Source organism: Chamaea fasciata, unplaced genomic scaffold (genome assembly GCF_029207755.1).
Source record: "Chamaea fasciata isolate MVZ Bird 193981 ecotype frontalis unplaced genomic scaffold, bChaFas1.0.hap1 SCAF_18, whole genome shotgun sequence".
NCBI classification, from domain to species: domain Eukaryota; kingdom Metazoa; phylum Chordata; class Aves; order Passeriformes; family Sylviidae; genus Chamaea; species Chamaea fasciata.
Window position 1 is genome coordinate 6135603 of NW_027094103.1, and position 12547 is coordinate 6148149.

At 38.4% G+C, this 12547-nt stretch overlaps 1 protein-coding gene across 1 annotated transcript; it reads left to right on the forward strand.

The window, feature by feature from the left end:
- The first annotated feature begins 322 nt into the window (after positions 1-322).
- CDC45 (cell division cycle 45) lies at positions 323-12547 on the forward strand. The gene is made up of 19 exons (XM_066199578.1): positions 323-400; positions 1620-1679; positions 2011-2103; positions 2562-2699; positions 3275-3418; positions 4353-4408; positions 5001-5049; positions 5646-5707; positions 6112-6162; positions 6945-7064; positions 7440-7571; positions 7938-8036; positions 8286-8447; positions 8656-8794; positions 9137-9220; positions 9685-9803; positions 10228-10304; positions 10859-10925; positions 11593-12547. The coding sequence occupies exons 1-18, from the start codon at positions 350-352 to the stop codon at positions 10921-10923; spliced, it is 1701 nt and encodes a 566-aa protein (XP_066055675.1). The 5' UTR covers positions 323-349; the 3' UTR covers positions 10924-10925; positions 11593-12547.

The following is a 12547-nucleotide window of genomic DNA, read 5'->3' on the forward strand; positions in this document are numbered from 1 at the left end:
TGGTGCAGCCCTGCTGCCCCTTCTCCGGGCTCGCTTCAACGGCAAAGCGAACAACTCGCCCACAGCAAAGATGTCGGACGCGGCGACAAGACCCGGCAGGGTGCTTCCGGCTGAGCCCCTTACGGGATTGGCCAGCAGCGCGTATCGTCACCGCCTTCGCCGCATCCCATTGGCAGAGCCCCGGAAAGGATTGGGCCGCTCGCCCTGCAGAGGTGGGCTGGGCGCGCTCCTATTGGCCGGCGCTTCGTGAGGCGCGGACCAATGGGGCACGGCGCTGATTTGGCGCCCAGTTTGAGCGAGGGCGCGCTGCGGCTGCCGCCCGTTCCCGCCGCGCGCTCCCGGTCCCGCCATGTTCGTGTCCGACTGCCGCCGGGAGTTCTACGACCTGATCGTCACCCAGGTGCGGGCAGCGGGCCGGGCTTACACCCCGAGCGCCCCGGCGGCGGGCGGGGTGGCCTCCCCGAGGGCTCTCTCCCCGCTCTGGGCTGCCGCGGTTCCCGCCGCCTCACGGCCCAGGGTTGGTGCGGGGCGTCCCCGGCTCTGCCGGCGGCGGCTGAGGCGCTCCGGTGCTCTGGGGCGGGGGTGGCCTCGCTCCGGGGGCTGCGGGCCGGGGGTCGGCGGCGGGGAGCACTGAGCAGGCGGCCGCGCTGAGGGTCCGGCAGTCGGGCCGGTCGGAAGAATCCCTTTCCCGGGCATTTGTCCCCTTCCCTACCCATGGGCACCCGTGACAAAGCAGCGTCGGAGCGGTGAGGTTTCGCCAGGGATTTCGCTTACGGCTCACCTCCTTCCGCAAAAGTGTTTTTGTGTGTTCTGCATCTCACGGTTAACCATGACATCTCTGAACTATTTTTTATAATATCTTTCTAACCGTTTTGGTGTTACTTACCCAGACACTAAATATTATATTCTGTCATCTTAATGTTTTTTCTTGCAGTCTTTCTTGTAGCACATCTATCTCCTATTTTTGTTTTTAACTCAGGGTTTGCTTAACTCCGTTCACTGTCGATGTGTACGGTAAGCTGGCGAAGCTTTTGTTGGACAGTCTTTTGGCGTTTCTACCAATGGAATGATATTATGGACTGGCCAAATGAAAGTATTTATCTTAATTTCTCCAGCTGTGAGCAAAATCTCAGAGCACCCTTCCCCCAAGACCAAAAACAACACTCTCAGAAAAACAAAAACCAAACCAACCGACCCACCCTATTTTAGGTGAAAGAATTTCTTTCCTGAGTTGCCTTGCTCTTGCTACAGATTTTCTTTAGTCAAAACAGTTGCAGATCTGTGCTGAAAATGAGTGCCATTCTAAACACAATGAAAAGAATTGTAGGGTTTGACTAGGTGTGAAACATCACAAGTATGTGAGGCTCAGAGGAGTCTGAGTGATTACATATCCCTAACGGAGCTGACATATTTTGAGTATGTGGAGTTGCTTGTTTTTAATATTGATGGATATCCAAACTGGTTAGTTTTGGTTGCAGTGTCCATTCAGAAGCAATCCTGTTTTATGCTTATGATGATATCTGTGTGAATTTCTGGTGTCTCAGTGCTCCATGCATTTCATATACCAGCACACTCTCTTTGGCCCCTGTACTAATGCTATTCTTTTGTTATTTTTACAGCGTGTTCTTCTTCTCGTTGCTTCAGATGTTGATGCATTATGTGCTTGTAAAATACTCCAAGTAAGTCTTGGTTCATTTTCACTGCAGGCTGCAGTATGAGAAAATATCTCTGCCCTGGAATCCTATAACTGGGTGTGAGCTGGGGAACAGGGAAAGGTTTAAGCTGTTTTGTAACATTTGTTTCCATGAGTTATGGCACTGAAAACTGGTGAGTCATAGTCTCAGAGTTCACGTATGACAATGTACATTTGTCGTAAATGACAAGTGGATGTTTGTCCTTTTGGGATGTCTTTATTTTAAAGATTAGTATGGAATAGAATCATAGCCTGGTGTAGATTTCCGGAGAGGCTGTTTCCCCTCCCCTTTGCTAACAGCTGTTGCTTCCTTGCAGGCTTTGTTTCAGTGTGACCATGTGCAATACACACTCGTGCCTGTGGCTGGGTGGCAAGAACTTGAAACTGCCTTTCTGGAGCATAAAGATCAGGTGAAAAAATACTGGAAAATTTTTAAGCGACGGCTCATCTTTTGTAAAGATAAATTTCTTCCCTTCCCCAATTTAAAATGTCAACACTGCAGCTCATTATTATTAGTAGTTACTTCAAAACTGTGGTTAGATTTTAACATACCAGTAATAAACTTGTCCAGTTTTAAACATCTTCTCCAACAGCTGTGCTATAATGTTGATAAGAGTCAAATGAAGTTTACACACATTTTGAGATACAAAGGTGCTGGTATTGGTTGTCCAACTTTCCTGAATTGTGTTTTGCCTTAAAAAAAATTTTCCGCCTCACAGACATCAAATATCAGAAAGTAAAAGCAAGTTTGGGCAATGATGAGTGCTTTGGAGGTTTTGTAAGCATGTTTGCAGTTTTCTGTGTTTCCTGGCAATTTAAGTAACAAGCTGCTGCTTTTTTTTTTTTTTTTTCCTGCTTTTGTTTGCAGTTCAAATACTTTGTTCTTATTAATTGTGGTGCCAATGTTGACCTCCTGGAAATCTTGCAGCCTGAAGAAGATGCTTTATTTTTTGTGTGTGACAGTCACAGACCAATCAATGTCGTGAATGTTTACAATGACACACAGGTAAAAGCTTTTCTTTCATAATAAACACCTCACCACAGCGTGGTGGTGAGCAGTGAAGTGCTTTTCTGTGCTTGCAAAACTGGTTAGAACATTAGCTTGTAGGTCAGAAAGCAGCATTAATAAATAAATATTTGCAGCAGCAATCTACATGATCAGAAAAATCCTTCTTCCTGTAGTAAAATCTCTAATCTTAGCAATGTGTTGTCAGTAGTAAGCACTTGTTAATCTTGTTGCTGCAAATTGAACTGCCATAAATCAGAGGATAAACATCCTCCAGAATGTAACATGTATTATCCCTCAACATCTAGCAGCACCTAGAATTTAAAGTATTAAGCACAAAGTATTTTATTTTTACAAGCATTAAAATGATAATTCTTTCAGTAATGCTCTAACAAAGGAATATGGATTTTTTTACTCTTATTTTCTATAAATCAGTATGGGATTTGTATTAAAAACCAATGTTTTGTTGTGCCAGGAATTAATACAGCCTAAATGAACTTTTAGTTTCTTTTAGTAAGTGCATTTTTCTCACTGAATAAGATACTTAGTCTAAAATACAGTTTTCTTCTTGCCAGATTAAGCTGTTAGTGAAGCAGGATGACGATCTGGATGTTCCTGCTTATGATGACATCTTTAGGGATGAGGAGGATGAAGAAGAGGACTCAGAGGATGAAAGTGATGGCCCAGAGCCCTCAGAGAAGCGCAGGCGTTTTGAAGAGGTTTGTTTCACTGCTGTGTTGTGAAAGGAAGAAAAATAACACTGCCGTTACATATATTTTACATCAGAAAAATATTTGAGTTTTAAGATTGTGTTCCATTAGATCACAAATCCAAGGGCAAGATTTAAAAATAATCTACTGCAACAGGTTGTTTCACATAAACAAAACGTGTATTTATCCGAGCTACACAGAAATATTTTCTCCAAATAAAAAAAAATAAAAGCTGTTTTGAACTTATGCATAATTCTTTGTATAATCAGTGAACTGAAGAGATTTATCTCCTAATATGTGCTGTGGGCTTGGCAGTCTAGCAAAAGAATTTGTTTAGATATTAACTCCTTTTACAAAAAAAAAGTGTTTGAGAAGATACAAGCTAACAAATAGTTTAGCAATGCATTTTGTCTGTGCTTCTAGCAGTAAAATAAAAAAGTATATTAAGTGTACACTTGAAATTAAATCTGCCACGTTACTTGTAGCATATTTTCTATTTATATTATAGAAGCAAGCAAAGGCATGAGACCAGCAACATTAAGGGACGAGTAAATATAACAGACATCCTTAGATTTAATATATATTTCATGTTATCTTTGTTATCTTCCCACTAGCATTGTACATTTTTTCCCTAGTGATATAAAAAGGGCAATATTTTAGCCAAAGAACCCAATTCAAAGGAAAATTACAAATACAGAAAAGCTGTTCTCAGATCTGATAAATATTTGACAAGGATCTTATGTGTGTTCCTTGGAAATATTTTTGATAATACTTTTCTCATTAGATGTTGTTCATGCCAATTTATTTTTTTTTTAAGAAAAAATACTTTTAATGAAAATCCTAATTACATTTTTTAATTAAGGTTTAATAATTGAAATATCTAGATGCTAATCTAGCAGAACATTTTTTCTAGCTTTTTAACATCCTGGAAATTAATTTACAGGAGGTAATAGAGAGGACGATGAGAAGGCGACAGAGGCGGGAATGGGAAGCGCGCAGGTGTGTAAATGGGTTTTTCTTATGTTGCTTTTCTCTTTGTCTTTCATTCTTTGATTAAAATTAAGAATACAAACGTAAGATACTAAGCTGTGATTTGCAAGGTGCTTTAGTTATAATTTTGTTTAGAAAGTTGTGAGGGATATTTAGTACATAAATATAAAATGTTTAAATTGAGGAAATTGGAAATAGTAATTTAAAATTTGAGTATAAATAGGTGCGTTGGCTCACTACAAATAGCTGTAATACTCTTATCTTGTCTGTCTTTGGTAGAAACTTGTCCTTCTGTTTTCTACTTTTACAATCCCACTGTCAATAGGAATGAGCAGGAACAAATCAGATAAAATGGGATTTGAGGAATAGTGATTTTAAAAAAAATTTCCTTTTTCCTTTACGAGTACATTTCAGTGTGGTTTCCATGTTGCTACTAAAATCTAATTGCCTTGCAGATAAACAATTTCTAGCCAAAGTTTAATGTTTTTAATTGCTAAAATGAAATTTAAATATTAATCACCATTTCTGGCTAATATTTTTAATTAGTTCCAATGATGATTTCACCACTTAGTTAAATGTGGGGTTTTTTTTCTCATTTTAGACGAGAAATTCTTTTTGATTACGAACAGTATGAATACCATGGGACCTCAGTAAGTATAAACTCTGTTTGCCATAAAACTTCAAGGTGACAGTGTACAGGTAATTGGACAATATCCAATGTTAGAATTATCTACCACAATTATATAATTATCTAATACTACTATTCAATATTCTATTATTGTATCTCACAATTTTTTAATCTTATTTTTATATCTATAAACTGCATTATATATATACAAGTAGTTTCACTTAATTTAATATTTTATGGCTCTTTTTTTAGACCTTTGCAAGGGTATCTATCTCTTTACAAAACAGTGTCGCAAAAAGACTTGAGCATGTAGGGAGGCTGTTTGTCTTTCAGAGTGTCAGGATATCCCAAACAGCACTTAGGACATCAAACTGTTTTTTCTGTCATTTGGCTCCTCTGATTATTTGTATTTTATTAAGGGTTTGCTTTATATATAATGAAGATTTACAGAGCTCTCTAGAATATTTTTCTTTGTAGTTAATTTCTTAGGAAGGAGCTGGCGGATTGTCAGACTCCAGAGTGATTTCTGTGCTGATTCTTGGCAGATTGAACTGTTCTATTTGTTTAGTGAATTGTGTGTCTTGTGTTCACTTGTCTTTTTGCTTCTCCCTCTTGTAGTCTGCAATGGTGATGTTCGATCTGGCATGGATAATGTCTAAGGACTTGAATGACATGTTGTGGTAGGTTTCCATCTTTTTTTTTTTTTTTTAATTGTAGAGATTGGAAGCTTAAACTTGTTGCAAAGACAGGCAAGATTTCCCAAAATTATTTGGTTTTCACTATGAGATTTCAGACTGTTTTGGGAGTAGATGCTAGTCTTCAGCTAGAGGATGCATCTGTGTAAATTAATTAAAAGCGACAACAGATTTTGCATGGGAAAAGGGAGAATGGTTCTATATGTGTATGTCTGAAAAAGAGGGACGAATTGTAGATAAATTTGTTATTAACTTCTCTGTACTGCTGGTAAACAATGTTTCTGATTTGTTCTTTTACATACTTAGAGGGTTAAATATAATAAACTCTATTGGAATATTTGTTGGTTTAACACTTTTTTTCTTTTCCTTTTTTTCAAAAAAAAATTTAGGTGGGCTATTGTTGGCCTAACAGATCAATGGATCCAAGATAAAATCACTCAGTAAGAAAGTTTTGGGTTTTTTTTTAAATTTATCTTTTTTATTATTCTTTCTTATTTATTTGTCTATCTTTTGAAATTTTATTTTTGGGAGTAGCTAGCAGCAATTAGTAGAGATCAGGAAACATAAGGGTATTATTGTAACAGATATAAGTAATTAACAGTGATATTAAATATATTAATGCCTGAATGTGATCTGTTGCCTTCCAAGAATAGGAATATATATCTTTAAAAGATATTTTTATTATTTAGAATCTTTAAGCTAATTTTTTTTTCACAAAATTTTAAATCAATCACTTCTGATCTGTGAATAAATCGTGTTTAATGGTAGTTTACCTAAGCATGAACTTGATATAGTTTTAAAGGAGGAAACTTTTGTATGTTCTGTATCCTCCAGGTTCCTTTACAGTTTTAGTTAATAAGTTTTAGTTATTTTTTATCTTTTTCTTGTTATTTCCTACTAGATATTATCAGAATTCTAGTATTAAAAGTATAGACTTTAATCCTGATGTTATATTTTTACTAATACATGGACATTTTAAAAGAGATAAATGTAATAAGTAACTGATTTCATTGGTCAGTCTATTGTTTGTTTTTGTTTGTTTGTTTTTTTGTTTTAATTGCCCTGGTAAAAAGATGAATATTGAAAAAGCATTATTTAACGGCTTGGGAGGGATTAAAAATATACCTACAGATTTCATGCTGCTGACTTTAGGAAGCATTTCTATTTTCTTGTAATCAAAACCGAAAATTTCCAGGCAGAAAATGAAGTGGTTTTGTTTCAGAATGAAGTATGTGACTGACATTGGAATCCTGCAGCGCCACGTGTCCCGCCACAACCACCGCAACGAGGATGAGGAGAATTCTCTGTCCATTGACTGCATGAGAATTGCATTTGAATATGAGTATCCTTAAAGAAGGGCTGGGGAAAATGCACACTCACCCCTCTGGTGAACCCCTCTTTTCCCTTTTATCTAGGGGAAAAAACAATTCCCAGCACCATTTCTGCTGAGAATGGAAATAAAGTAAAGGGAAACACAAATGTTTTGTGCATGAATCCCTCTCTCAGCAGCTCGTGGGGCTTCAGTTCAGCTTTACCTTTCAGAACTGGTTACAAGCCAGCATTGCTCCTCTTGTGGTACATCACCTGAGCTGCCCGCTGCATTTTATGCAGCACAGACGTGCAATATGTAAGGGCAGCTGAATCCTTTCCTGCTTGTGGAGTTTGTAGGGTCAGAGGATGTTTGTGTTTGCGGTTATTTGCCATAACTCCTGCTCAGCCTGCGCCTGGCGCTGTACCAGCACTGGTCTCTCTATGAGAGTCTCTGTAACACCTCCTACACCTCTGCCAGCCTCAAGCTTTGGTCTGTACAGGGACAGAAGAGGCTCCAGGAATTTTTGGCTGACATGGGGTGAGTTATAAAAATCAGGATCTTTTTTTTTCAATGACTTACAGGAAAATATTCAAAATACAGCTTGCAAGTACTCAAGCTGTTGGTTTTAATTATGATTGTGGAGCTCTGAGTTACACAGTTTGTATATTGGTTTACGGGGTTCACTTACTGTATGTCTTTATGGAAAGGCAGCTCAGTAAAGTAATCCTTGCTTCCTTGCATCCACTTTTCAATGACTGAAAAAACGAATGCATCCAAGTTTACTCAGACTTAACCATGTCAAATTATCTAATAATTTTTAAAGTCCTATGAGAAAAAGACAGAGTACTTGTTTCTTGTTTCTTCTGGTGTACCTGTCAATGAATCTTTTCCTCCTGTTCTTAGTTTGCCCTTGAAGCAAGTGAAACAGAAGTTTCATTCCATGGACATGTCTTTGAAAGAAAATCTGCGGGAGATGATTGAAGAATCTGCAAACAAATTTGGGTAAGTTGTTTTAAATACACAAGTTTTCTTTGAAAATAGTTTTTAATTAAGTTCAAATATTTTCCTATGAAGAAGATCTAATATGTTGTTTTTAAAAATGTTATTCTTAGATTGACAAAGTAACACTAGATATGTTGCAAATGTTAGGATAAGGTTTTTCTTCATGTTCTTAAGATTAACATACTGGGAAGACAGCTGGTCAATGTTGATAATGTTAGTAAATTTTCCTGGGTTTCTTTCATTTTGCAGAATGAAAGATTTACGAGTTCAGACTTTCAGCATTCACTTTGGCTTTAAGAACAAGTTCTCAGCAAGTGACATAGTTTATGCAACAACTTCTCTCATGGAGAACATAGAGAAAGAGGGGCCTGAAACAACAAATTTCATTAAGGCTTTGGACAGCCTCTCCAGGTACTGAAAATATGCCTCTGCAGTATTTTGCAATATTAGGGAAATGTGTTTGGATTATGGATCTAAAATATGAACTGTTGCTTCATAAGCTATTAAAAAAATAAAAATATCCCTGTGAATAGTGTTTGGATATAATTTTTATTTAAAAAGCTTTATTTTACTAAGGAAGTGTCTATTTTTATTCCTTTTTTTTTTTTTTTTCTTTCAGGGGTAACCTGGACAAGCTGCACCAAGGGCTGGACCTGGCCAAAAAGCAGCTACGTGCCATTCAGCAGACAGTGGCCAGCTGTATTTGCACCAACCTTGTCATTTCTCAGGGACCATTTCTCTATTGCTCCCTCATGGAGGTCAGAATTGTGTGTTTGGGTTATCATTGTCTCTCCTTTTTGCCTATATCATCCTTGAATAACAGCTTCCCTGCATGCTTGGCACAGCAAGGATTACTCTGTAAGGAAGGAGCTATTTCTCTGTACTGTGCTGCCTGTGATGGGTCAATATTGACATTGCTCTGAACTTCCCAAAGGCAGAATCAGCCCTCACAAGGGGCAGAGGGCTTTGTGCAAAGCTGAGTGAGCTCAACCTCCTGTATTGTAATGGTTCTTGTTAGTGACAAGCTTCTAGGCTTGTCAGTAGATAATAAAAGTAAGAATCATCCTGGGTTGTAATTGAAATAATTCTTCTTTTCCTAGGGCACACCAGATGTGAAACTGTTTTCCAAACCAGTGTCTCTATGTCTGCTTAGTAAATACTTACTGAAGTCCTTCGTTTGCTCTGTAAGTAAATCAAAAGCATTTGACTCACAAACCTCTGGCTGGTGTAGTACTTACTGTTCTGTCAGATACTTGCAGCTGATTATTAAAAGCATTATAGGAAACTGTTAATAATTTTCTGCTGATTGATTGGATGATTTTAGCATATTTGTGAATGCTGCTCTAGGGAAGATACCTCTTTGGAGACTTCATAGCATTGAGTTTTCATTACTAAGATAATTACAAGCTAAACATTTGTGTAATTTTCTAAGTTTTGAGGGAGTACATCACTGAAATTTCTTTAAATAATTCTTAAAGTGACTTTTACTGTAAGGAACAAGTGGATTAAGAGATCCTGGAAAGAAATCACCCTCTGTTGAACTGCAGAATATCTGTATTCTTAGGTTTTGTAAAGCTGTCTCACTCGGAGAACTGGTATTAAACTGCCTTCTGAGCCTTGTGTAACACAGAAGCTTTCTGACTTCCAGACAAAAAACAAGCGTTGCAAGCTGCTGCCCCTGGTCATGGCTGCACCCATGGATGTTGAACAGGGAACTGTGATCATGGTGGGGATTCCTCCAGAGACCGAAAGCTCAGACAAAAAGAAGTAAGCAAAGTGTTTACAAGTTCTAAACCTGTCTCTGAAGAAAAGATATCTTTCCTGTACCAATTTAACACTGATTATGTTGACTTGAATTATGTCCTTCTCAAAAACGCACCTTCTGTATACAGCGTGCATGAGGTACTTTGAGAGAGGATACAGATCTTCAAGACCTTCCTTGTAAGGTTTTTTCTTTTCCTTCCCTCTTAAAAGAGGGAAATAGCTCAGTATACGGCCCATGACTTCACTTCTCAAAGCCTCCAATGTAAAGATTTTTGCACGTGAATAAGCGAGGTGTGCGTTGAATACGCGGCACCTGTAAAAACATCTGGAAGCCATTTCCACCTCTCAGCCAGGAAAAAGTTCCTTGCTTCTACCTTAGTAAACATCCTTTCTGTGACGCTCATTCGTGTTTCTGCTCCTGCCTCAGCTTTTTTGGAAGAGCCTTCGAGAAGGCTGCGGAGAGCACCAACTCCCGGACGCTGCACAACCACTTCGAGATGTCGAGTGAGTGGCGGGGCCCGCGGGGGGCGGTGCGGGCGCGGCTCCTCCCGGGGCTCGGCCAGGCTCACGGCGCTGCTGCCGCCGCGCAAACCGCAAACCTCCCGCCTCGGCTCTTGGAGACAAGTCTGCGTTTTGCACATGTGCATGTCACTTTACAGTCCATGATGTTATATGTGCAGGCTTTAAATTCAGCAGCCAAACCGGGCATGGTGTTGATCAGACACTTAGGCAGTGAAATCACCCCATCTTGCACATGGTTAAAAAAGAGACAGGCTCTTTTTAACAGTATCTATTTATCTGTGCATGTTGAACATACACAAATATTCTTAGATTTAAGAAGTGCCTGCTCTATTGTGGAGTGAGCACCTACAGATTAGTTTGCTAATATTTAAGGCACAAAATAAAAAATGTCCTTTACATTTTGTCCAAATTGCTTCTCCTTCTTAAAGGTGAGTAACAAGATAAATTGCTATACTCAGGCTTATTGTTCTTCAAGTGTGACATCTGATACATCTTTCAGTTGTTTGCATCCTGTAATAAAATATTTCATATTTCAGTAATTGAATTGAAAACAGAAGATCGGAGCAAATTTCTGGATGCACTCATTTCTCTCTTGTCTTAAAGGTAAGACCCTATAAGGATTAATTTAAAAATTATTACAAATCAAGTAACCTGCTACTATCTGTAGAATATTTTTTAAAAAAATATGGCAGCTTTTGGTGGAAATACAAATTGAAGTTAAGAGTTTCTTAAGGAGACAATTGTTTTCCTTTGGAGGAGGAGGCAGCAGACAATGTAGAAACAAATTTTTTTCCTCCCTAAGAGATTTATTTAAGTTTCATCATCCATGAGCTTCTCTTTCATTGTTCTTAACTTTCTGTGGCTTTTTAACTTGGGGTGGAAAAGGAGCATCTGTTTGTGTTGTGAGAGAAATGGCAATGTTACCTAATTGTGGCTGATGCTGTTACTGACATTTAATTCTGATGGCTTGAGTTTGAGCTCACCATGGAATTTTGGCCACAGCAGTGTCACTGGCTTTGATGTTAATAGAGAATTTGCATTTTTCTTTCCCAGTGTTAGGGTTGTAGCCTAGGTTGGTGTGTAGTTTTCACTAGGAACAGAGATGGGGATATAAGACTTTTTTTGTAATTGTGACAAGTAGCTTCACACTAGTCCAGAGCTGCTTGTTAGACAGCAGAGGCATGCATGGCTTGCAGGATTTCTACATCCATTTATTTCCTTCCTTACACTTTGACTACTGATTGTTTTGTCTTCTGCTCTTGTTATGCAGTGGTGCCTTTTGGCTCCTTGTGCTGGAAGCTGAGGATGGGACCCTCTGAAATTATTTTGGCTGTTCCAAAGTTCATGGTGCTGCAGTTCTGGTGTTTCTTAGGTACTGGTACAGGCCTGGACTGGTGTTTTTATGCCTTTTGGGATGTCAAAAGGATTCTGATCTCAGCACAGAGATACTGAACTCTTCTTTTTCTAAACATCCCACCCTGGTAATGGCAAAAGCTGTCACCTGGTATTTGTACATTGGATTTCTATATATCCAGCCTGCTTTTTTTAGTAGACATATTCTTGTGATGTTCAGTTGTTGTCTGATAACAAAAAATAGGTTTTGAAGTTCCATATTTATATTACTATTCAAATGTGCTTTTAAAACTGTCTTTAATGGTTTTTATTTTTTTACTCAAACTATTTGAAACTCCTTGAATTTCTAGAATGTTGAACATGTATGTTAGTATCATCAGATTGAAGTCTAGTAGTTTAATTGAAAGACTTGTTCTGTGAGAGGAGTTTTAGGATTTTAGAGTTTTTAAAATCCAAATACCAAATGAAAAGCCCAGGGAATGCCAGTGTCAGTAAAGCCTTTTTAGTCATGCATTGTGATACTCTACTGTCACTTGTAGCTTGACTCTGGGAATAATTTTCCTGGAGGGAGGCTGAAGTACTATGATAATTCTGTGTAGACTGTAGCACTGTAAATATTAACAGAGAAGCTTATCCTGTTCCATAGCAGATTTCATTTTACTTTAGTCATATGAAATGGCTTGTTGGCCTTACCCCGCTGTGTATATGTGTACATGTGGAATGCTCTTCTACTTGAAGTGTTTGCTTGAATTCACCGTGACTTCAATGTTTTCATGTATCATAATGAATGCAACGAGGTTATGTATCATTACATCATTCTTTGTACATATTTTAATACAGATTAATTTAATATTAAATGTGATTTAAATGTG

What these genes read in the sequence shown, in the direction of transcription:
- CDC45 (XM_066199578.1), top strand. Translation starts at nt 350, where the DNA reads ATGTTCGTGTCCGACTGCCGCCGGGAGTTCTACGACCTGATCGTCACC. An exon ending in CGGGAATGGGAAGCGCGCAG is followed by an intron (nt 4,409 to 5,000) that starts GTGTGTAAATGG and finishes TTCTCATTTTAG; the next exon opens with ACGAGAAATTCTTTTTGATT. An exon ending in ATCCAAGATAAAATCACTCA is followed by an intron (nt 6,163 to 6,944) that starts GTAAGAAAGTTT and finishes GTTTTGTTTCAG; the next exon opens with AATGAAGTATGTGACTGACA.